The sequence below is a fragment of the Littorina saxatilis genome, linkage group LG7 (genome assembly GCF_037325665.1).
Source record: "Littorina saxatilis isolate snail1 linkage group LG7, US_GU_Lsax_2.0, whole genome shotgun sequence".
Taxonomy (NCBI): domain Eukaryota; kingdom Metazoa; phylum Mollusca; class Gastropoda; order Littorinimorpha; family Littorinidae; genus Littorina; species Littorina saxatilis.
In genome coordinates, this window is record NC_090251.1 from 8,273,585 (window position 1) to 8,300,068 (window position 26,484).

Consider the following 26,484-nt stretch of genomic DNA (forward strand, 5'->3'; position numbering starts at 1 on the left):
TTCATCAATGAACATAATGCCACAGCAAAACATATTTAACCAAATTGTACTTAGTGGTAAATGTTGAAAGTGAAGTTAAAATTTATCTTTTTAAGAAGAGGAAGTTTAGGCTATCCAAATAATCTAATATGTCTCCGGCAAGACAACTCCGTGCCTCCTCTGACTGTCGCATCCTCACCATACCACACACCAAAACCAAAACATACGGACAACGCACTCTTACTTTCTGCGCACCCACACAATGGAATTCTCTCCCCTTTCACATCCGCCACTCTCAGACACCCCAAGCATTCAAACGAGCACTTACAACGCACCTCTTCAAGAAATACAACCCCTGATTTTGTTTTCTCAGTCCATCAGTAGGCTATGTACATGTAGTGTATTTGTTGTTTTAGTGATAATGTGATAATGTATATAAACATCTAGGGCTGTTTTTCAGTATTGTTGATAACATGTTCTGTTTGATTAAGGGTATTCAGCTGGTATTTCCTTGTTTTCACTACATATTTTATTCATGTTTTTATTACTTAGTTAGTGGAAGAATCTTTTGTAATGTATGTTTGATGGTGTATGCTTTTAATTAAGCGTTGCTGACTATGAATGTAGATGTAAATGCTTGTATAACTGTGTTTTAATTTTAAATGTGTCAAGCGCAAAGAGCATAATTGTGAAATTATGATGTTGCGCTATATAAATGCTCATTTATTATTATTATTTATTATTATTATTATTAAACATAACACATGTGACATTTACAACCAGACGGCATCAACGACTTCAACACTTGCGCTTGTATAATCATAATTGTTGGGTTTAGGTAAGCGCAACAAGAAATCAGATCAGGAAAACGACTTCCAGACTCCATACAAACAGAGTCAACTGAGTCGACTTAACAGTTAAAGTAAACGCTCACCACAGGTAAAGTTGGCACGTAAGGTCTCGAAATCACCATTGCATTGACAGACACCATTATTGCTGTCACATATCGCAAAGGGATCACTGCAAGTTTCCTTCCCCTGGGGATCCTCATCCGTCACAGTACACATACTTCCAATCTTGCCGCTGCTTGGAACTGCACATTGAGTAACTTCGGTTTCTATAGTGCCCAGGGATGTCATTACACATTTCACACAATCTAGTGTACAGCAAATGTGGACATTCTACTCCAACGAGGAGTCACAGTAAGTAGACACAACCGAGCTAAGCAAAGGTCACTCTCGCGGAAAATCGGTAGTTACCAAAACAGGGGGACAAAATAACACGCTTTCACCTTATGCAGTTAGACAGTTCGAACGTGTCTTTTGCGTTGTTTTTGGTGTGAACAAATGACCTACGATTAAAGAACATACATCTGCCTCGAGGTGCATCTCAATTTTGAAGAATTCGTAGCTTTATTTTATTGAATATCTGTTCTTAAAAAAAACTCACGATCATCAAGACTTGACAAATAGTGTGACCCCTGCTAAAAATACGATTGTTTGGTAGTTCTATCGTTTATCTTACCGTTCTGATCACTTACATTAACACCAGAGTATGCGGAAGACTCCAAAATGCAGATGAAACACAGCAACCCCGCTACATCGCAGCCATTTTGAACGATCTCAGTCAGTAACTAGTTTTTTATGAAATGCTTACGAAAACTCATGCCGTCAATAGATGTTCAAGTTTGTTTTCAAAACAATGTTTATGAAGTGGATTAACAAACAATACAACTACTGTTATCCGGAAAATGTCTTAGTTCGCTGAATAACAATCGGTTAGATCGGGAAAGCCATATCTAGCATCATACATAATTATTAATGAACCTAAAAATACACTAAAGTCTTTTTTTGCAAAAACTATAGTCCGTTTCAAAGACTTTCAGCAATTTTCAACATTATAAATCGAGATAACTAGACACTTCAAAAGAAATTTGATTGGTTCACAAAACAGTCTTCCGGATCACAAACCATTGTGCGAATCTTTCTTTCAAGAAGTGTACGTATTTTTCTAGCAATAGGCGTGTCCCGTGTTTTGAGTGAACACTGTTTGTGTGGTGCACTGCCAGTGTTAAAAAAAAAAAAAACCAAAAATACACAGCAGCCATAATTTCTTTTTATTTGAATGTATTTCAACTTCACAAAGATTGTTTTACAGTGCAGATTTTTAAAAAATCAATGCATGAAGAATGTAAAAAAAAAAGGGTTGGTTATACCTACAGTAAGGACGCACTGAGTCTGGAGTAATTTCTCAAGTTCCAAAGTGTAACGTAAAATGTGAAAAACGAGGGCATCACGGGAAATGAATGCAGGGTAAAACGTGAGAAAGGAAAATAATCCTCCAAGAAGCTTACTCTGATCATCAGTCTTCACCTGGGAAACAAAGTAAGCTACAGCAACAGTCCCCCTTTAGAGTTCCATTACCACACATAATGTTCGCCTTCTCTCTCTCTCTCTCTCTCTCTCTCTCTCTCTCTCTCTCTCTCTCTCTCTCTCTCTCTCTCTCTCTCTCTCTCTCTCTCTCTCTCTCATACACACACACGCGCACACAGACACACGTACTGCAGTTATCTGTTTGACATTCACACTTGTCAGAGTTGCAGTTGGCTCCAGCTAAGCATCCTCTCGGCCTCTCAGAGCAGCTTCCGTCTGCTGGGATTCCTGTGGGATCAATGACACTCATTACAACCCCACAGGATCATACACTCTTTACAACGCCTGTAGGATCAAATACACTCTTTAAACCCCATGTAGGATTAAAGACACTCTTTACAACCCCAGTAGGATAAAAGACACTCTTTACAACCCCTGTAGGATTAAAGCCACTATTTACAACCCGTGTAGGATCAAAGCCACTCTTTACAACCCGTGTAGGGTTAAAGCCACTATTTACAACCCCTGTAGGATTAAAGACACTCTTTACAACCCCTGTAGGATTAAAGACACTCTTTACAACCCCATGTAGGATTAAAGCCGTTATTTACAACCCCTGTAGAATTAAAGACACTCTTTACAACCCCTGTAGGATTAAAGACACTATTTACAACCCCTGTAGGATCAAAGCCACTCTTTACAATCCATGTAGGATTAAAGCCACTATTTACAACCCCTGTAGGATTAAAGACACTCTTTACAACCCCTGTAGGATTAAAGCCACTATTTACAACCCTTGTAGGATTAAAGCCACTCTTTAAAACCCCTGTAGGATTAAAGACACTCGTTACAACCCCTGTAGGATTAAAGACACTCTTTACAACCCCTGTAGAAATAAAAACACTCTTTACAACCCATGTAGGATTAAAGACACTCTTTACAACCCCTGTAGGATTAAAGACACTCTTTACAACCCCTGTAGGATAAAAGCCACTATTTACAACCCTTGTAGGATTAAAGACACTCTTTACAACCCCTGTAGAAATAAAAACACTCTTTACAACCCATGTAGGATTAAAGACACTCTTTACAACCCCTGTAGAATCAAAGACACTCTTTACAACCCCTGTAGAAATAAAAACACTCTTTACAACCCATGTAGGATTAAAGACACACTTTACAACCCCTGTAGAATCAAAGACACTCTTTACAACCCCTGTAGAATTAAAGACACTCTTTACAACCTCTGTAGAAATAAAAACACTCTTTACAACCCCTGTAGGATTAAAGACACTATTTACAACCCTTGTAGGATCAACGCCACTCTTTACAATCCATGTAGGATTAAAGCCACTATTTACAACCCATGTAGGATCAAAGACACTCTTTACAACCCCTGTAGGATTAAAGCCACTATTTACAACCCCTGTAGGATTAAAGCCACTCTTTAAAACCCCTGTATGATTAAAGACACTCTTTACAACCCATGTAGGATTAAAGACACTCTTTACAACCCCTGTAGGATTAAAGACACTCTTTACAACCCCTGTAGAAATAAAGACACTCTTTAAACCCCTGTAGGATTAAAGCGCAAAGGAAACAGACAGGCCTGTGACAACCACAGAGGCATATCCCTGCTCTCCATTGCAGGGAAGATCCTTGCCAGGATCCTGCTCAACCGCCTCACAGCACACCTACCTGAGAGTCAGTGTGGATTCAGGAAAGAGCGTGGGACCATCGACATGGTGTTTGCTGCCAGGCAGCTACAAGAGAAATGCCAGGAGCAGAACTGTGACCTGTTCTCAACCTATGTCGACCTGACCAAGGCCTTCGACACCGTCAGCAGAGAGGGTCTGTGGAATATCATGGCCAAGTACGGATGCCCAAGGAAATTCATCGCCTTGGTACAGCAGTTCCACGAGGGCATGCAGGCCAGAGTCCAAGACAGCGGAGAGACGTCTGACCCGTTCTCAGTCACAAATGGGGTCAAACAAGGCTGTGTCCTGGCGCTGACACTGTTCAGCCTCATGTTTTCGGCCATGCTGACAGACGCCTTCCGAGACGGAGATATCGGGATCGCCCTGAGGTACCGCACAGATGGTAAACTGTTCAACCTTCGGAGGCTCCAAGCAAAAACCAAGGTCACGAAGGATATCATTAGAGACTTCCTGTTTGCTGATGACTGTGCCCTCAACGCTGTCTCAGAAGCTGATATGCAATGCAGCGTTGACATGTTCTCCAGCGCTTGCTCAAACTTTGGTCTGACGATCAGCACTAAGAAGACTGAAGTCCTCCATCAGCCAGCGCCTGGAAAACCTTATGTCGAGCCTGACATCACAGTCAATGGCCAGAGACTCAACACGGTGAACCGCTTCACCTACCTGGGCAGCACACTGTCGCAAAATGTCACCATCGACGACGAAGTGAACGTCAGAATAGCGAGAGCCAGCGCCACTTTTGGCAGACTGTACCCAAATGTCTGGAACAGAAGAGGCATCACCACCCAGACCAAGCTGAAAGTGTACAGGGCAGTGGTGCTCCTAACGCTGCTCTACGCTTGCGAGACATGGACAGTGTACCAACGACATGCCAGGAAACTGAATCATTTCCACACAACAAGTCTCAGAAAGATCCTGGGCATAAAGTGGCAGGACAAAGTCCCAGATAGAGAAGTGCTAGCCAGAGCATATCTCCCCAGCATCACTACCATCCTGATGCAGTCCCAGCTTCGCTGGGCTGGGCACGTAGCCCGTATGCCAGATGAAAGACTGCCCAAAAGACTGTTCTATGGCGAGCTGCAACAGGGTCAGCGGTCCCACGGAGGACAGAAGAAACGCTTCAAAGACACTCTCAAAGCCTCACTGAAAGCGTTTTCCATCAACCCTGACACGTGGGAGAAATCTGCACTGGATCGTGTCACCTGGCGCTCCTCCATCCACAAAGGCGCCAAGATGTGCGAGGCCAGCAGAACCACCGCCGCTGAATTGATAAGACAGACCCGAAAAGCCCGTGCCATCAACCCTCCTGGAGACGTCCCACTCGTCCCTTGTCCCTTTTGTGTCCGAACCTTCCGTGCCAGGATCGGCCTTGTCAGCCATCTACGCACACACAGAAATAGCCAGCCCCAGCAACCCCCGGATGGCTAGAGTGGTCCTCGTCGAATCGACGGACGAACAACACACAGGATTAAAGACACACTTTACAACCGCTGTAGAATTAAAGACACTCTTTACAACCCATGTAGAATCAAAGACACTCTTTACAACCCCTGTATGATTAAAGACACTCTTTACAACCCCTGTAGAATTAAAGACACTCTTTACAACCCCTGTAGGATTAAAGTCACTATTTACAACCCCTGTAGGATTAAAGACACTCTTTACAACCCCTGTAGGATTAAGGGGAGAGGTGGCACGAAAAATGAAATCTGAGTATTTGTTAGTTTTCTTTGAAGTTTTGGGGTACTTTATAAAAAGAAAGCATAAAAAAGCACCTGCATGCCCATTTTTTGACCAAGCAAGTAATATTTTCACAAAAAAATACCAATTTCTTCAAAAAAATACGAAAATTACACACCACGCCCCATGAAATTCAAAAGACATTTTTGAAGCTACAGGCTTCAAATGCAGTGAAAATTACTCCCAGATATCAGTTTCAGACTTATACAGAGCCATTTTGACCAAATTACCCCAGTTCGAATTCAGCAGCATAAATTGAGAGATATAAATTTTTGCCCCCAAAATACCCAATCAGGCTTATATTATATTCTCTAAAAAAAAATGTTGATGGGTTTTACAAAAACCGCTCTGTAAGAGTCTGGCAAAATCAAATCTTACTCCTGTAAAAAAAAAATTATAACTCTACCACAAGTAGTTCTGACGAAATATCATTTCCCGCGTTGATACCGTCCTTGAAAACCCATATTCAGAGAAAATTGCATTTGAAAGTTTGTAAAGTGTTTCTTTACACATTATGAAGACACATTGCCGAAAAAAGAGTCTGGGTGTGTTCATGTATTGTTCCGAGTCTTCTTCAAATGATGTTGGTACTTATTCCCCTCCATCCCCCATCAGTCCAGCACCGTACACCTCCCCCTCCTGGTCTTCTCGCTGCTCCAGCTGACGTTGACGACCAGCACATCTTGCCCTACGAGCTGCTACAGCGGCCACATCTGTTGCTCTCTCCGCCTTCTGGACCCTCACCTTGTCTTTTTTGGCCAAAGCAGAATGAGTAAGCTCAGTAATTGGCAAGCTCATGTCGTCCATGACCTGTGCCAGTGCAAAGTTGCCTCTGTTGAACTTTGCGACAGCCTCAGCGGTGGCGCGGCTGCTTCCACCCGGTCTTTCCCAACAAAGACTTCTTTGGGGCAGTGTCCCCACATGACATTGTGGAGAGACTCATTACTGTTCTGAGTCTTGCCATGGGCCGCGCGCTTGAGAAGAATGGGATTTGTCATTCTCCTGTAGATGGGCAGAACAGCATGTGATACTTCCCTGGACAAGGCAGTGCCGTTGTGCCCTGCGTGTGGAGGTGGTGGTTGCCCTTCTGCCCTGGCTCTTTGAAAAAAGCACCATGAGGCTGGCCCGGCTGGACATCTGTCGTGGTGAGGGTCCTCGTCAGTTGAAGTCACATGGAAGAAAGTGGCCCAGATCGCCTGCTCCATGGCTCGCTGATCTTCAAGGTTGTTGAGGATCGCGCTACGGAAGTAGTTTTGCAAGCGTTGACACTTTTCCTTGGTTAGTCGCCCCTCCCCTCTTCCACCAAGCCTTCCATCCTTTGATGCCTTGCGGAGAGCTGTGCCCATTCTCTTGGGGAGGTGGTTGGTACATTCCAGCTTGGTGATGGGACGTGTGGGACCGTAGGGCTGAGCTGCAGCCAGAGCATTGAACGCTGTGGAATCTCCGTCCGACAGCATAGTTCTGTACCTGAGGTTGTGACGCTCAACAGACCTGCAGCATAGAAAAATTAAAAAAAACTTAGTGTAAAGTACTGGCTGGATAACTACTGTCTTGAAAAAAAATATGAAAAAAAGACTGGGGTTCATGGGCCAACAAGGTCCTGGTGAGATACAGACGCAGACCCACGAATGAAAATGATTTTGGATATTACTTTAGTGAAGAGTATCAGGAGGCCTCTCCCAGCAGAAAATACATACATGTATTATTATTACTGGAAAGTGTGCCAATTTACATTGGCTTGTGTACTAAGTGTGTATAAAGTGATCTTTTCATAGAGGGTGAACATTTAACTTGTACTTGTTAGAATATATACATACACACATCTCTCTCCCTCTCTCACACACACACACACACACACACATACACACACATACACACACACACACACACACACACTGACAATGAGTTTGATCCCAACTTGTTTGGGACACTTTTTCTTTTCAATAGAAAAGTTGTCAGGTTTCCTCTGAAATTTGCAGATTCAATAAAAAATTTCCCAGCCTAGCTGATCCTTTAGGACATTGTGAACATTTAATGATTTATCAACAAAAGAAAATGTATTTGTGAAGGGTTTGTGGACAGTGTTTTGTTGCAAAAATATGTGCTTCTGTGTTGTGTTTTGTTGGTCTTCATCTTTCTTTGTAAAGAAAAACAAACACCCACAATGTACCATGCTTTATACAATTTTAAATAAAATTTACTTTTTAGCGCAACCTTATTCATGTTGTCTTATTCTGTATTTGAAAATAAAGGATATAGGGAAGAGTGTATAGGCTATTAGAACAATATTCTTACCTTCCCCACAACTCCAAGGCTGCATCCCTCTCCATAGACTTGGCAGATCCCTCATGGTTAATGCTGCAGTCAGGCTGGTGAAGCTGCTTCCACTGTAGTTGCTCGGCATCGGTCATCCCCTCTAGTTTTTCTTTGTTCATCACACATGTGTGACAGTATGTGGATTTCACACAGAAGTCCAGCACATACCCAGTCAGAACATCAACAACAACGCCAACTCCATAGTGTGAGGAAAATCCTCTCTTGTGCCATGTACCATCAAAGGCCACATCCACCCAGAGAATGCCATCATCATCTTCCCAAGCACCGTCTTCCTCACCATCATCATTCACAGCATTCACTCTGCCTTGAGGAAATGTTTCCCTGTGGGCTTCCCTCACAAACTCCACTGTTTCGTTAAGTGTGGCATCTGTAGCTTCCACAATGCTGGCATTGACTCGTTTGTCTATGCGATGATAGGAACTCTTGTTCATCGCTGGCATTCCAAAGACTGTGCACAGTTTGTCCACACTGGAGTAGCCACTACCTATCTCATGAGAGTATAGCACAATCTCTTTGTTCACTTCAAAGGGAACATTTTGTCTGTGGTTGAGGTTGTTTTCTCTTGGCGACGAATACTCTGTGCGTGAATACTGGCAGCTGTCGCAACACAGCACTAGTTCTTGTGACAAGCCCATCGAGTCACCAACTCGAATTGTCACATGTCCTGCCTCGCACTCCGGGCACTTCACATCAGAGAGAAGCGAGTTCAACTGACTGCACTCGGCAAAACACCACGAACGGCGATTTAGCTCAGCTGGTGGTTGAGCATTCGGGTCGATGCCTGCACCACTAAATCTCCTCAGTTTCGTCACCGAAGCAGAAATACCTTCGATTTGAGGCTGATTACGGTTCACATCGCCCAAAACTGGCCGAGGTTTGACTCCGAGTCGATTCGAAACATCCGCGTCACCACTATCTCTCAAAACAACTGTCTCTGCTCTGCCAACTTCAGGCGCGTTCTCGTCGCCTGCTGGTTTTTCCTTCCTCGTTGTTCGAGCATCTGAAAGCTGATTCTTCCTTTTGCGTTGGGAAGATCCTTGCGAATTTCGGAGTAGACATTGCTGGTTGATAGTTGATATTGAGTTACGTGGAATCGACACTGTGTTTACAACGGATAAGGCAGTTTGCGCATGCGCGTCACTGTGGTCATTGACAACGACCAACCAGAGAAGTTTCTCAAAGGTTAGAGGTTGTTCTCATGAATATTCATATTACTGTCTGAAAAAGTTGATGCGCGATCCGGCCGTTGTACGGAAATAACGGACTGTTCATGTCTATTTTTAACGTTCACAGAAAACGGGAATTCCCGCTCAACCGTTCGATGTGTTACTGCCAAGCTTATTCGGGGAATCGTGGTTGTTGCAAGGACTTGAAAACATAGATTGTTCAGCAATTTCTCACACTTGCAGCACTCACACATGTACACATACTTTGAAAATCACCACTTTATTGCAAAATAAACGAGGAAATTGACAAAATAAACAACACACAGTGATTCTATGATGTTCAAAGTACCTGAAAAAAACAAAAACCCAAAACACGTTTTTGAACAAATGTTTGCTAAAATTCCGTGCCACCTCTGCCCTTAACACTTTCGCGACGGGAGGTGACTATATTAGTAATAGCGCTGCAACGCCCACGGACGGGAAGTGACTATTTTAGTATTAGACATACAAGGTACACGACTCGTGATTGCTTCCCGGTTTTTGAAGCTTGCAGTAAATTGAGTTGTTTCCCTTGATACACGTGGTTTTCTCTTCCGGCTTCATCAAATTAGTGCAGATTTGCGTGGTGTTTTCGAACAAAAAAAATGAATCGAAGGCGAGCCTTGTCACGGGAGGAGATTCTCCGGATGTTGGATCTTGAGGATCCTGTAGATCATGACACATCGTGTCGTTTTAGCCTCAAGAAAGCGATAAAAGCACTGATATTGAGGAAGAAACAGTCCCGTTGTTGCTAGTACGAGTCGGCAACTACACGTGGTAGGGGGTGATACTGCTAGACGAACATGTATCTCGGAATCGTGCAGGAGCTATGGGGGCGTGGCAGCACTGATAACAATGGATGGCTGGAGCCTTCAAATCCTTTTGGAATTGTTCATAGGTGTACAGTTGGTACTTTGTTGTGAAAATGTGACTTATATTCAATATGGATTACCTAGACATCATTTGGTGAGTGTTACAGTTTTGTTTCATTTGAGTCAGGATGCTGTGAGTGAATGCGTGATTTGCTTGTTTTTTTCTTTGTACTGTCTCCTTATTTCTGTGTACAATGTTAACAATATTTCAGCTAATTCATAGGTTTTACACCTTGTTTGGTTATAACATTATTTATAATACTTTCTGTTAAAAAATAACTTTTAAAAAAAGCAGTGGAAAATAAAACACACACAAAAAAACGTTAAAAAACACAAATTATCCCCCTTTCACCCCCCTTTGCTAAAACAAATCGCGTGACAAACTTATAAATAGCACGACTGAACTGGGCATCCATTTTTGAATTAGTACACAAAATTTGGTGGTGATTGGACTTAATTCAAGCTTGCTAGACAAATTTCTTTACAGTTACTGATTTTTGGGAAGTTTCTTGGTGGCAAGCTTGGGCAGGCAGGACGTTAACGCCGTGGCAGTGCTAGTCACAATAGTGTTAAAGACACTCTTTACAACCTCTGTAGAATTAAAGAAACTCTTTACAACCCCTGTAGGATTAAAGACACTATTTACAACCCCTGTAGAATTAAAGACACTCTTTACAACCCCTGTAGGATTAAAGCCACTATTTACAACCCCTGTAGAACTAAAGACACTCTGTACAACCCCTGTAGGATTGAAGCCACTCTTTACAACCCCTCTAGGATTGAAGCCACTCTTTACAACCCCTGTAGGATTAAATCCACTCTTTACAACCCATGTAGAATTAAAGACACTCATTACAACCCCTGTATGATTGAAGCCACTCTTTACAACCCCTGTAGGATTAAAGACACTCTTTACAACCCCTGAAGGATTAAAAACACTCTTTGCAACACTGGTAGGATCAAAGCCACTCTTTACCACCCCTGTAGGATTAAAGCCACTATTTACAACCCCTGTAGGATTAATGACACTTTTTACAACCCCTGTAGGATTAAAGCCACTATTTACAACCCCTGTAGGATTAAAGACACTCTTTACTGCCCCTGTAGGATTAAAGACACTCTTTAAAACCCATGTAGGATTAAAGACACTCTTTACAACCCCTGTAGGATTAAAGACACTCTTTACAACCCCTGTAGGATTAAAGACACTCTTTACAACCCCTGTAGGATTAAAGACACTCTTTACACCCCGTGTAGGATTACAGACACTCTGTACACCTTCTGTGGGATCAAAGTCACTCTTTACAACCCCTGTAAGATCACCGACTCTGCCACTAAAGGTCTTTTCGATAAGAAGTCATCTTTCTTTAGTTAATACAACATTACAGCAGGACCTTGAATTCAGGCAGGGACTGAATTTCACATACGTTTTTGGAGCCCCATATATCATGCATTCAATAGTAAACTGACAATAGGGTAAACGAGATACAGTTATTATATTTGATTGTGAAAGAAGATAAAATAGTCCTTTTTCCTTAAATCTTTGAAACGTCTCTGTGTTATTAACTTTACAGTTACCACAGACAAAATACTAAATCTTAATAAATATCAGTTAATATAGTCTAGCTGTAGGTCACTCACTGCACTGTCCTAGGCTGTCACAGACCAGCCCTGGCGAGCATTGTATCCCGTTCGTCAGACACGTTGCTCCCAGAAGAAGTCCTGTAAGCAGGCAGGTCACATCAACAACACGTGGAAATACAGAAATATAACTGAAGCACCTAAGTAATTGTTATCGATCACACAGGGCAGATGTAAACTGTCAAGCAGAAACAAGAAAAGCAAATGATGATACGTTCCCCCTTCGTCATGTCCCATTACAGTGGGACTCCCCATTAAGACCCCCCTAATAGAAGACTTCTTCCCTTGTAAGACAACCCCGACCCCCCTTTGCACACAACACAATCCCTTCTTGTCAAGACCCCTACTTTGATTGACTCCTTAAATTGTATATCAATCGAACATTGAATATTTGTAGAACGAAAGCTTCATAAAACAATGTTAAAGAAAATGTTGATTTCCAATCCTACTTATTCGCCCAAAGTCCAATATCCTAACAATTACCCATCAATCAATCAATCAATATGAAGCTTATATAGCGCGAATTCCGTGGGTACAGTTCTAAGCGCTTGTCGAAGAGTTGTCAACACAGAACTAACAAAGAAACTAACATCTACAGACGGACACAAACCCTATCACACACTAGCAAACCCTGATAAACATACAACACACAACTGTTTAACAACAATGTACACATCAATAGCTAGGTCCAAACAAAATAATATTAAACACAAAGAAAACACCTCTCACAGAGCACAGCACAAGAATGTCTTTTGGGGCACAACACATCACGTCGAACATGAAAGTCGCAGCCAGCTACGGGAAGAACTGAGTCTTCAACCTACTCTTGAACGCGTCAAGAGAGGGGCTCTGGAAACAAACTTGTCCAACCCCTGCCACCCTTCCAACCACCATTACAAACCTCATACTCCACACACTCCAAATATTGCGGAAAAAGCGAAAGATTACAACAACGCAAAACACACACACAAACAGAGGAATGCATTGTTGACCCAGTTGCAGCCAGGATGATTTCCATTGATACTGGGTGTTACGGTTTGGTGACATTGATTAAGGAAGAAACTCTCTGTATGGTGCCTTTCCGAAATTGCGATGCAAAGCGCCTGTGCTTATCGCAACTGTCAACTGGTTTTTGCTGACTAGGAAAAGCACGAGAATTTCGTTTACCTCCACGCCTGGGTTGGGTGCGAGGTGTAATATTGTGTACAGGGTTTTCATGTGATACATTCTGCTGTCTTGGCAAGTCCAGATACATTGCGCTATACTTTTGACGATAGCTGATTGGTTGCTGGGGTCACGTGATGTTTCTGACCAGCTTGGAGAGACCCGTTATGACTGCCCATTTGGCATACACTTTGAGGCGATAAGGTCGTGTGTTTTCGCATAGGAGTTGATGGCTTTCAACACGTGGTGATATTGTATGTCAACGTGCCTGCTCTGCGTCATACAGGAGGGCTCTTAGAACAACGGAGACTCGACCGCCTTTTCGCTACATGATTTTGTGACGTCGTCAAGTATTACTCGACTGAGATTTGAAGGATTTCAACGCGTTGGAAGACTGATTAGGTCGACGCGCTTCATCCGTCAGTGCAGCACGGAGAAGGCTTGGTTTGAGGGTTTGGGCTACAAATTCGCCGACGGACGATAGGCCATACACGGAAGCGGTTTCGCTTAAGGGGAGGTGGGCCAGTGCACTACCTTTTTTTTAATTTTGAATGTTTTATTGTGTCTGAATGTTATTTTATGAAAGAAATGAACAAATGATGACAAAGAATAGTCACTTTTTGTATTTTCGGTTGCTGGTTTTTGTTTTACGCGACAAAAACAGTCAAAATACAGACAAAAGTGGAGTACAGGAGATACACGGATTTTCATCAGATGTGATTGTCACACTTCTAATTATTGTTTTATTTTATCCTTCTGGGTATGCTCTAGGGGATTACGAAGCAGATCTTGTTTATTATATTTATATTTGGAGTTAGGAACACTTCTTTGTTACAACTGTCAAACTTTAGGGTAACGCTTGCGAAATTATTTTTTGAAATAATCTGGATATGACTATAATAAAATTTCAGCAAAATCCCTTCGTAATCCCCCAGAATGTTATATTCTGCACAAACTACAAAAGAAAATATTGCTGTAGCTAAATTACAGCCAGAGAAATCGCGTAACCCAAGACGTAACCGTAGGCAAAATGGCTGAACTGAGAAAAACGACATTGAAGATTGAACACCACAGAAACACTATTGAAACGGACATACAAGGACAAAACTGTGTTATGAATGAACAGCTTAGTTTATTTGAATTGCAAACTACTTAGCCTTTAGCACGCCAGCAGAGAATTTATGCGTCCATCCCTTCTTTCCCTCTGTTAACCAGCATGGGGATACTGCCCCAGCGCTAAACGTGTATCAATGACCCGATTCTCGTTTGTATTTGCATGCGAGAATAACGGTATTTTTAACGGTAACTTACTTGAGCCAGAACGAGACTTATTTCCTTCCGTTATCTCGTCGATTTGTTGGTTTCCTCGAAGTTTTCTGCTTTTGTTTTTACATCGATACAGTACTTTGGTGCTTCGACAAGCAAGATGGAGGATGATGAGTTTGAAACTTTCGTTTGAGTTGTTTTTTGACAACAAATCGTACGTGGAATCTGGACGATTTACTGAGGAAGCTCTTCGCAATGAACTGTGTATCGTGGCGAAGAAAATGACACAGTTCGTCAAGACAGTGACGGAATTTACGAAAGTGCAGATTGATACAAACAGTTGCTGATCCAGTTTCGTTCGGGAAATGGCAGGCCCAGCAAACATTACCGATAATCTGACTGATGTTGGATACTTTCTCCTGTTTTTGTTTTTTTTGCGTAGCAAATGCTCAACTTGCTTGTCGAGGAGATACTGCGCAGAAACTGACTCAAATTCAGCGCAAAGCAAGCCAGTGCCGAGACGTAAAAAGTGTGCTGCATGGCGTGTTCGGAAATGGCGACCTGTGGATCTGCGTGGAGATCAAAGCTTTCCTCTGTATCGGAAGCACCGACAGAATCCAAACTTTGGCCACAGCGGAACTACTTGTTGTTGCTAACCGAACTAATAAAGACATTGTCCTCTTTCTTATTTCGAGCCATTGTTATCGTATCAAAGGTTGTTTCTCAAGGAAAAATTCGCTTTCGGTTGTCACCGATCGTTTGATGTGTAACCAGGATGCTGTAAAACCGAGTGAACTTCGGGTGTTCCCGTCATGGCCGAGAGTCTCTTCGGTAGTTTCCGTATGCAAAATTCGTAAGCTGAGCATGCACACTCACAAAGTAAACTGGTTCCCGATTTCGGTTTATGAAACGAACCAATGGATGTCGAGTACCTTCCAAATAAGGACATTTCCGTTCGATTACGATTGCTGCCTTTGCAACGGACAAGTGGCTGAGTGAATGGAACATTCATCAAAACACTGATGTCATGTTATAGGTCAAGAGCTCCTGCGCAGTTTCGTATGTCGTGAATGCACTGTTTTGCTGAGGACAAAGCCGTAACTAGCCTTTGAAATGAGACATTTTTTGGCGGGGGAATATCGACTACAGAAGACAATCAATGCCCCACATGTTCACATTTTGTCTTTATTGACAGATAAATAGGACACTTTTGACAAAAACACCGACACACATGGATGATAGGTATGTTATGGAAACATAATCTGCTAAAATACCCAAAACAGTGTTTTGAACGATTTGGTCAATTTTGCACTGGCCCACCTGCCCTTAAGGTGTTACGAGTGTATTCAAGTTGCGGTTCTTGCTAATGTTTTCACTCACTGAGTCACTTGCCTTGATTGCGACGGCGTATACGCACGGTCCAGTGTGCATTCGACAGGGGGTGCCCAGTATGCACGGCTAGAACTAAGATACTTCTTGATTTCAGTAAATAGTTTCATTACATGTCAACTAGTTTGTTTTTAAATGATTTTTTAGAATCGCCAAATGGTATTGTGTGAATAACATCATTCGGTCGATTGTACGCACGGCGCCGTGCTTCTAGTAGCTCTCAGTCCATTCCTTCTTTCCGGTATGAAAACAGACGTGTTTCTGGCGAAAGAATCGGCGTTTTCAACTCGCCATATCTTCATATTCATTCGGACTAGAACAACGAAATATAACTTTCTTGTAAAAAATATCCCGAGCCTTGCGACTCTGGTAGTCATTTTGTTACGCGAAGCGGCCTTTGGTAGGTACGACAGTTTTAGTCACCTAAGTAAATAGATCTAAAACGCACGTGGACGAGTTTTTCAATGGCGTATTTAAAGTCTGTGAATGTTGTGATTACAAATCATTTCGGGGCACCCTTCAGTCTATACGTCGAGAGGCTGGACTGTAAGTTGTTGTTTTGACTTCTACAAATCTCGCAGGTCTTTTATGCAAAACAGACTCAAAATTGCATTTTTCACGCAAGTGTAGATGACGAGACTATCGAAGGAATGGAATACATGTACACTTGCCTACAGATATAATAGACAGATACTGTGGACTGGGTGGCCGAGTGGTAACGCACTTGCGCTCGGAAGCGAGAGGTTGCGAGTTCGACCCTGGGTCAGGGCGTTAGCAATTTTCTCCCCCCTTTCCTAACCTAGGTGGTGGGTTCAAGTGCTAGTCTTTCGGATGAGACGAAAAACCGAGGTCCCTTCGTGTACACTCTATTGGGGTGTGCACGTTAAAGATCCCACGATTGACAAAAGGGTCTTTCCTGGCAAAAATGTATAGGCATAGATAAAAATGTCCACCAAAATACCCGTGTGACTTGGAATAATAGGCCGTGAAAAGTAGGATATGCGCCGAAAAGGCTGCGATCTGCTGGCCGATGTGAATGCGTGATGTATTGTGTAAAAAAAAAAAAATCCATCTCACACGGTATAAATAAATCCCTGCGCCTTGAATATGTGCGCGATATAAATTGCATACAAAAATAATAAAAAATAAAAAAAATCCCTGCGCTTAGAACTGTACCCACGGAATACGCGCGATATAAGCCTCATATTGATTGATTGATATATATGACTTACCCTAGCCCATAATTTATTATGTTAGAATAAAGAACATACTTTGCTCTTTTGAATGATGTATGATTTGGCACTGTACACAGGATTTTAGACCTGCCCCCGAAGTGATTTTTCCATAAACCCGTCAAAAAGCTCACTCTGTTTTGGCCGTAAAAAGCGCCCAAATGCAGTCAATTTCTAACCTGTGTCGTGTGTTCGAAGGAGTACATCTCAGCGATGCCATTGCCTTGCAACCTCAAAGAAATATATTTTAATAGCCCGCTTAGTGTGAAATAAAAGCCGGAGATTTGCTTCGTTTCTTTGCTGCGACATAAAACCAAAACCAACTATATATATAGATCTGCGGTGACATTATGAGTTCGTTTTCGACATTGCAGTGAAGTTGCGTGGATCTTCGACGATTCCCGTTCGGTTCAATGTGGATGGAGCTTTGATTGAATGTAACTGCTTTGAAAAGTTACAACATGAGTCCTTGGGATCGATGTTTTTTCGGTAAACTTCTTCGTATCCTTGACTTTACTTTTGACTTGAACAGATCCAGATCGGCTGGGGCTGTTGATCGCCTACACAGATCTATATGAAGTTGACTCGACACGGCGAACCGCCGAATCCGTGCCCTCTCGTAGGTCCTACCCCTAAATCCCTTACCAGCCTCAGACCGTGCCCACCTCACCAATCTAACCTCACTGGCACACTATGTGGGATTATCCCTTCCTCATGTGTGTGTGTGTGTGTGTGTGTGTGTGTGTGTGTGTGTGTGTGTGTGTGTGTGTGTGTGCGTGCGTGCGTGTGTGTGTGTGTGTGTGTGTGTGTGTGTGTGTGTGTGTATGTGTGGTGTGTGTGTGTGTGTGTGTGTGTGTGTTGTTTGTTGTGTGAGTGCGTGCAGGCGGGCGGGCGTGTGTGTGCCCGTGTGTCTTTGTGTCTGTGCATGACGTCGTCTTTAGTGCGAGAAAGCGAAGTTTTGAGAAATAGTGACAGATAAATAGTTTAAGAAAGGAATCTACTAAGTAAGAGTGGGCGTCCATTACGGCATTGCGAAGCGGACCTGCGCATCTACCCGCTTTGTTTGTATGTTTGTTTATGTGTGGATGTGTGTGTGTGTGTGTCATCTTTTGTATTTGTGATTACATTTGAGTGGTGGCAACGTGGGGGTGTGACACCTGCATAAACAAGTGCTTTTGTGCAGAACAGCTAGTTTTCTCTATCTTTACACGAGATCAGCGTGTTATTATAATTTAATAAACTTTAACTGGCACTTTTGTCAGTTATTCTTTTTACGTATTGGACGTAAAACAACTCTTAAAGTGAAGTACTGAGGGAGGTGGCGAGATCGTATATAAACAGGCGTCTGAAATTCATATTTGTTGTTGATTCTATCTTTTTGTATGACTGCGAGAGCGGATCGTGGTGTGGTTAGTTAGTTAGTAGTAACTGACCGTTCATAATCATCTTCTGTGATCTATGAAACGTAACACTGGGCTGGCAAAAACGAAATACCCTGGGCAAAATAAGTTAAGAATTTTTTTTTTTTTCAGGGCTATAGCCCAAATGTCAAACGGCAGTGTTTTGGTCAGAAACATAGGTGTATTGGAAGATCTACCTTTCTTCTGCTCAAAAATGGGTTTCTTCGATTTGAGCCCATTCCGCCCCCAGTAAACCATCAGTGTCTGGCCACACACAGTACAAACATCCTTTTGTTACCAATACTTACCGCTAGAGAACACCCTAGGTGGCCTCAATAGAGAGCGAGCATTTATCAAAGGATTAATTTTCGAATGGACGCATTGGTCATCAAGACAAAGTCAGTACAGTTTTGAAAGTTTGAAAGTAGGGAACCGGGATGTAGATGTATGTCAGGCGATGTGGGTGACTGAGTCAATTGGTGCGTGTAAGATGCAGCTCTTTTCATTTGATGAAGGGGAAGTAGGGTAACGAAAATAATGCAACTTTGCCCTTATCAGTAAGCTGGTTGACTGAGACTTTGAACATTTAATTCCATTAATTTCGTTGCTGTGCTAGTGTAGAATAAGTATTAAGTGCATATAAACGTACTTCAGCGACAGGCCGACTATCACATCAAATGAGCTGCATCTTACCATTGCCCAAGCAGAAGAAGTTTCTGACACCACTACAGTGTTTTTGAAGACGCCGCCACTCAGTTTGTGTCACTATCAGTCATTTGTTGTATTTTAGATTGAGAGGCACACAAAAACAGAGATATTTAGTCGCCTTGAAACTGCAAACGCCCTAGTCTTTGACCCGGCGTATTATATTTGTTCTGGTCAAAATATCAGACCTTATCGCCACGCCGCTGAAAAGACAATAGCGGTTAATCTCACTATGTATTAGCACAACCTCGAGATAATCCTCTTTACACAGAATGGGCAATAGAGACATCATATACAAAAGCAACTTACTGCATGATCCTCCCTCGCATTGTGTGCCCAGCCCACAGTACTCTCCGTTGATGGTACTGCATTGCGCACCGGGTAGGATTCCTGCATTAATTTTTCATTTTTTTCATTTTCATTTTCATTACTTTATTGTCCCATCGCTGGGAAATTCGGGTCGCTTCCTCCCAGTGGAAAGCTAGCAGCAACGGAGTTGCGCTACCCAGGTGTCTGCGTGTTTAGGTGTATTCAGCCACCTGCACTTACGGCAGAATGACCAAGGTCTTTTACGTGCCATTGTGATGACACGGGGGTGGGACATGGCTTCCGTCTCTGGGTCTGCACATAAAGTTGACCCGTGTCCGTCCCGGCCCGAATTCGAACCTGCGACCTTTCGATCACAAGTCCAGTGCTCTACCAACTGAGCTACCGTCGTCAAAAACACACTGATGGAACTGCATTGCCCTCCACTGGATTTCTGCTCTGACACATTGTCGCCAAAGACACACTGATAGAACTGCAATGGAACTACATTGCCTACCGCCTGGAATTCCTGCATTGTGTTTTTCTGTGTGTATGCCTGCGCGCTTGGGTACGTGCGGAACTTTTCATTTTCATTTGAAATCTGCTGGATAACATTATGAGACGCTTATTTTCATTGTATTGATGAAAGTCATTGGTGATGGCATATCCGGGATTATAAAAAGAATAAGGCCGCACAGTGGCGACCTCATTTGTCATAGAAATTCATTGGCCTGATAATGGGAACAAACTTTAAAAATAATTACCTAATGATTGAAATGGTTAACCAAGGAAACTCTGATTGCAGACTCGAAAGTTATTGGACAGATGCAACATTTAATGATTAGCCCCAATCCACCCACCCAACCTATGTATCTCTCCCCCCCCCCCCCACACACACACTCACTCTCTCTCTCTCTCTCTCTCTCTCTCTCTCTCTCTCTCTCTCTCTCTCTCTCTCTCTCTCTCTCTCTCTCTCTCTCTCTCTCTCTCTCTCTCCTCTCAACTCTTCTGAATAGTATTCCAACTCTTGTACTTCAAAATACCTTCAGAATATCTTTGACAAAAGAAGTGTACTTACTGCAAATAGTGTCCTTGTCACAAACAGATCCGTCCACACACATAGTCTTGTTGTCACGGAAGCAGCTTTGTCCTAGTTCTAACACTGACATTCGAGACAAAACGTCGACTGTATTATACGTTTATTTTACCAACTGTGAGTACAAATAACTTCATAATATACAGTATCAAAACCACACACGGACATTAAGGTGTAATCACATTGATTACTCCACACTTAACCCGCACCAACTCAACTGCTATGCTCTGACTCTCAAACATGAAACATTGGATTATCACTGTAATGCGTTAGTTTGAAATTGTGCACACATGTCCACGAGGCACCAAGGAATACAATGAGACGACTGTTGTGATTCAAATTCTTTTTTTTTTTTTAAAGAGAACAAATCGGCACAGTTTCTTAGGTACCAAACTGAAATGCAATCCCAAAGTCTAGACTCTGCGAAAAAATGTCAATCAAACTGACAAACAAAAGTGTAGCCATAACCGTGCCGACAAAACTTTTGCATATAATGTGTTAACGATATGTTCATTTAAAATAATATGGTATTGTTTTTGTATTTGCAGAACAAATAATGGACGTAACTCCTTGTTATAAGGAGTAAAAGGTAAGGGAAATGCAAGGGGCGTAACTCGCGAACAGGTCTTTGCTACACGTTCGATCATCTAAATCACTGTAATGATCGGCCAATAACGTTTATTCAATTAGTACTAGCTGTTTCGCATCTGATTTAATCATCGCCCCAGAACATTTAGCCAATCAATATTAGCTGTTTTGAATCGGATTAATAATCGCCCACGAACGTTTAGCCAATCAGTAGTCCTAACAAAGCTTTGTAGATCCAGCAGCCAATGGCCGATCAACAGTGAGGGACGTAGCTATTGTCTGTGTTCAGTGAGTGAGATGTAACATCAAGCGTGCCAGCATCACCTCAGACACGACCAACTTAACTCACATACCTTTCAAGGTCGTAGTTATTACATTTGGATGGTTGTGGCTCAAGTGTAAGGTGATGTTGGCACGCTTGAACTTGAATTTTGATTGAATAAACGCTCGGAACTGTATTCCACGATCATACTTATCAAACTTAGCAAAAATTGTAGCCGTACATTTTGACACCATAAAAAAGCAACCTCTTTCATTGACGATTCTCTGAAGGTGAGCTTTCATGATTACAGCTGACCGGAAGAAAAGCCTTTATGCGTTTCAAGACATCCTGCATGCCCAAACCGGCACTGTGTATTAGGCATATCGCACACACACACACACACACACACACACACACACACACACACACACACACACACACACACACACACACACACATAGCCTGGCTAAGCCTATTCTTTACTATACGCTTTCTGCGTGAACTCACAGGCTTCGGGACACGGACGGTATAAAGACCTATGTGAAAGCTGACTAAGAGCTGTTTTTTTCTGGATAGAGGCAAGAGTGCGAGTAGACGATTTCAACTGACATAGTGTCGCCAAATCAGAAGTGTGCTATAACAAATTAATTCAGACTGCACGCTGGAAAAGTACGCATGTGTCATATGCGCTCGTTCACACATGTCTGACCTAATCTTTGGAAGGGCGTCCAGTTGGGATCTAGTTCCTTCATTCTCAAGTCCACTTCCCAAGCATCTTCCGGTGTTTTGTATTCAACACACACTTACATAAGAATGGCATCAAAGCAACAGTGCACACAGAGCAGAAATGGCGACTCACAACAAACTGGTGCTGTGTTCTCAGCGTTTGTACTGCACTTGGTGAGAGCGGTGCACTTGTCATCACTTGCATCACAGGCCTCCCCAAACTGCAGAACTGTAATAATAACATTACTATTAATATAAGTTATAATACTACCACTGATCACATAAGTAAGAGTTATAACTAATATGAAACAAAACAACCTGTTCTGGATATAAAGACACATGATTCGACTTTCTCCTCGTATGTAGAATGTGTTAAAGCCCCACTCCGCCTCACGTAAACCATCTGTTTCTGATCACAGAGCTCCCCAAACTTGTACATGTGTGTGTGTGTGTGTGTGTGTGTGTGTGTGTGTGTGTGTGTGTGTGTGTGTGTGTGTGTGTGTGTGTGTGTGTGTGTGTGTGTATGTGTGTGTGCGTGTGTGTGTGTGTGTGTGTGTTAGGAAACGCTGTCGTTGCTGAACTTTGGTTCAGTTTTGTGTGTTGCATGTAGTTGACTTATTTGTACTTTGTGGGAAAGTACCGATAGTATATTTTGTAAACACAATATTTATGTTTGGACGAGAATGCAGGTGAACTTTCTAGTCCTATCAAAACAAGTTGTTTACCACGTTGTTTTGAGTCGTGGGTTCGTGGCGTTCGCTCGGATAAAGTGCGTCGTCGCTTTTGATGTACGTCACAGAGAATGTCACTATTCTAGTCCATGGACGGTTCATATAATTTTAGTTGTATCATGTTCTGTCTGAAATATTCTCGAGATGAGTATTTGTTATATAGGCCAGCGCGATTTGTATGTTACAGGCTTCTACTTTGAGTTCTGCTACAATGTGCAGTTGTATGTATGGAATGCTAAATAAATCGTCGAACTCAATTTAACGAGTTTTTGTCTGCTGCTGTGAAGACGGGCCACGTAGAATACAACTATACGACATTGATACAATATTCACCGATTGCTTTCAACATGACCAACTTGTGGACATCAGAGAAAGACTGACGCAAGATCTCATCATCATCGCTGTTGCTATCAGGATTACGATTGGTTCATGGACTCATTATCGGTCGCGTGAATGATCCGGTGAAAGGAAAGATACTTTGAGAAAAGACACTGACCGCGATACGGTACCCGTGACGTGTTATTCCAAAGGCATGGGAATTGGTGAAAGAAAAAAAGTCTGGTGGGGTTCAGGGGCAACGCGGGCGATCTCTGTTGTGAACGCGGCGGCGGGAAAGAAAAAAACTTGTGTGTGCTTCCCATTTTATTTGTCCGCGGTAATCTTTTTTTCCCCGCGGTTTACAAAAGTATTTTCGCGTCAGTTCCCATGCCTGATACTTTGAATTTTTATTTATTTTCGCAGCCCACTGTTCCCTTTGGGCCATTAAACCATTCGTTCGTTAGTTTTTTCTCTCTCTCTCCAAAACTTACGACATGTTCCTTCGTAGCATGTTGAACCAGTTCCGCACTCACCAGAATCTGCACACTGGCCCCCGATCTTTAGCCCTGCACAACGGAACTTTTTCGTTAATCAACGCAAGACCAGCAAGTCCGGTATTGATGTTTTTTTTTCTTTTTGTATTTCATTACATTTAGTCAAGTTTTGACTAAATGTTTTAACATAGAGGGGGAATCGAGACGAGGGTCGTGGTGTATGTGTGTGTGTGTGTGTGTGTGTGTGTGTGTGTGTGTGTGTGTGTGTGTGTGTGTGTGTGTGTGTGTGTAGAGCGATTCAGACTAAACTACTGGACCGATCTTTATGAAATTTGACATGAGAGTTCCTGGGTATGATATCCCCGGATGTTTTTTTCTTTTTTTCGATAAATGTCTTTGATGACGTCATATCCGGCTTTTTGTAAAAGTTGAGGCGGCACTGTCACACCCTCATTTTTCTATCAAATTGATTGAAATTTTGGCCAAGCAATCTTTGACGAAGGCCGGACTTCGGTATTGCATTTCAGCTTGGTGGCTAAAATCTGGAAATTGTAAAAAAAAAACGTTTTTATAAAACGATCCAAATTTACGTTCATCTTATTCTTCATTATTTTCTGATTCCAAAAACATATAAATATGTTATATTTGGATTACAAACAAGCTCTGAAAATTAAAAAAATTAAAAATTATGATCAAAATTAAATGTTTGAAATCAATTTAAAAACACTTCCATCTTATTCCTTGTCAGATCATGATTCCAAAAACATATAGATATGATATGTTTGGATTAAAAACACGCTCAGAAAGTTAAAACAAAGAGAGGTACAGTAAAGCATGCTATGAAGCACAGCTCAACCGCTACCGCGCCAAACAGGCTCGTCACTTTCACTGCCTTTTGCACTAGCGGCGGACTACGTTCAGTTTCATTCTGTGAGTTCCACAGCTTGACTAAATGTAGTAATTTCGCCTTACGCGACTTCTTTTCATTTCTTTCGCTGTGAAATTCAGGTCGCTTTCTTCCAGTGGAAAGTTAGAAGCAACAGAGTGTATGCGTGTGTGTATATTTACCAGTTACCTCCACTTATAGCAGAATGACCGAGGTTTGTTTCGTGCCAGCACACACACACACACACACACACACACACACACACACACACACACACACATGCACACACACATACACACACTTAGAATCATGGAAAACCATATACTTTTAATCAAACTTTCTAGGAACGGAAAAGTGGCAACGGGTTTACGCAATATGAAGGCAAAGTAGTCCAGATGTTTTGAAAAGAATACTGCAGAACAAAGCACCTTGTTGCCAAAAATGGAAATATCAGGCTAACCGCAGACATCATAGTGAGCATAACTGAGTGAATTATCAAGTTAATGGAAGATGTTCAACAGCAAGTAAACAGCTTGTTTGGCGGCAGCACATAAGAGCGTCATGTGGCTTTGCATTTCAGAAGTTTTGTTACGTCATACCGTGTTTACTTTTCTTGATGATGTGAAACCTTCCGAGGACGTTTCATAAGATGTAATATGATTATCTAAACAAAAGACCCAAAGTTATGCAACCTTTCTTTCAAACCATACCTTGTTATTTTCTGGGGCGGGGATATAGCTCAGTTGGTAGCGCGCTGGATTTGTATTCAGTTGGCCGCTGTCAGCGTGAGTTCAAACCCACGTTCGGCGGAAATTTATTTCTCAGAGTCAACTTTGTGTGCAGACTCTCTTCGGTGTCCGAACAACCTCCCCCCCCCCCCCCCCCCCCCCCCCCCGTGTACACTACATTGGGGTGTGCACGTTAAAGATCCCACGATTGACAAAAGGGTCTTTCCTGGCAAAATTGCTTTGGCACAGTTAATAATTGTCTACCTATACCCGTGTGACTGGGAATAATAGGCCGTGAAAGGTAAATATGCGCCGAAATGGCTGCAATCTACTGGCCGTATAACATTTCATCTCACACGGCATCATTGCAGAGCGCCTAGAACTGTACCCACGGAATATGCGCGATATAAGCCTCCTATTGATTGATTGATTGATTAAACTGTATTATATAAATGAGCTTTACCATCAGTGTCTATACAATGCGTGGCTTTCTGGCTCCCCGTGAGCAAATGTGACCCTCCACCACGAAATGAGTCGCATGTCACCTCGCGCGGTTCTGCGCTAGGCTTAATACAAATCCGGGGAGTGTCTGGTAACAGTGTGAGGGTCACCTTAGTCACAGGCGTATAACTCAAACAGTTTTCGCTCTTTTCTAAAACGGGTTTCACCACTGGATAGAGCATAAAAAAACTCTTTAGAAAAATGTAAAAATATGAAAATCATGCAAAGGTGACATGCGACTCATTCCGTGGTGGAGGGTCACAAATGTTGATGATCTTCACGTGTAACATCGAGCACATCTCAGTTTCACCAAGGGGTGAGCACATCTCAGTTTCACCAAAGGGTCACAATGACAAATGGTCGTTGAAGCTCGTATTTGTCATGATCCGCAAACTTCAACCATTATCCCAGCGAAGCTGGATGTATCCCAATAACGCTATGCTGACTTCGACTTGAGGCATGTTCTTCCCAATAATACAGGATAAAGAAGCATTTTTTGTTACCAAACTGTGGCTACAATTGAGAGGGAGAGAGAAGAGAGCGAGTGTGTGGTTAATCTCAGTAATTAAGCGCCTTTTTACATTTTCCCGCGCATCTGTAAGAAGCAGTTGTCGGTTAGGAAAGGTACTTACTGCATGAACTGATGATGTCGTCACACTGTGCCGTGCCACGGCAGTCAGAGATTTTATTGCAGCGTTCGTTCACATCCAGCTCTATATACAGACAAAACGTGCGCACAGCATTAATATTTGTAGCGTGTGAATCGAAAAACTAATTCCACCACCCCACTCATTTCCACCCGTAAACGATAACGGGGTGTATATGTAT

At 42.5% G+C, this 26,484-nt stretch overlaps 3 protein-coding genes across 3 annotated transcripts in view; all 3 read right to left on the reverse strand.

Annotated features, from left to right (window-relative positions):
- The window catches only part of LOC138970628 (multiple epidermal growth factor-like domains protein 10), a 130,394-nt gene extending 104,026 nt beyond the window's left edge, over nt 1-26,368 (reverse strand). The window contains exons 1-8 of the mRNA XM_070343098.1: nt 26,289-26,368; nt 23,539-23,613; nt 22,132-22,227; nt 20,405-20,488; nt 19,330-19,410; nt 11,865-11,945; nt 2,541-2,639; nt 914-1,072 (exon numbers count right to left, since the gene is read on the reverse strand). Coding sequence (XP_070199199.1) covers nt 914-1,072; nt 2,541-2,639; nt 11,865-11,945; nt 19,330-19,410; nt 20,405-20,447 — 463 coding nt within the window. The 5' untranslated portion in view covers nt 20,448-20,488; nt 22,132-22,227; nt 23,539-23,613; nt 26,289-26,368. The remainder of the gene's footprint in view (nt 1-913; nt 1,073-2,540; nt 2,640-11,864; nt 11,946-19,329; nt 19,411-20,404; nt 20,489-22,131; nt 22,228-23,538; nt 23,614-26,288) is intronic.
- LOC138972052 (uncharacterized) overlaps nt 1-26,484 on the reverse strand; it is a 542,426-nt gene that overhangs the window by 327,116 nt on the left and 188,826 nt on the right. The gene's annotated exons all lie outside the window — the stretch shown is intronic.
- On the reverse strand, nt 5,749-8,781 carry LOC138971935 (uncharacterized). Its single transcript, XM_070344780.1, has 2 exons — nt 8,105-8,781; nt 5,749-7,300 (listed from the first exon to the last, which is right to left on the reverse strand). Exons 1-2 carry the CDS (start codon nt 8,779-8,781, stop codon nt 6,604-6,606), a joined length of 1,374 nt encoding a protein of 457 aa, XP_070200881.1. The 3' UTR covers nt 5,749-6,603.

Bases quoted from the DNA above. Each gene is read 5' to 3' on its own strand.
- LOC138971935 (XM_070344780.1), bottom strand. From the start codon at position 8,781: ATGGGCTTGTCACAAGAACTAGTGCTGTGTTGCGACAGCTGCCAGTAT. The intron at 7,301-8,104 runs GTAAGAATATTG...TCTATGCTGCAG, and splicing joins GCCTTGGAGTTGTGGGGAAG to GTCTGTTGAGCGTCACAACC.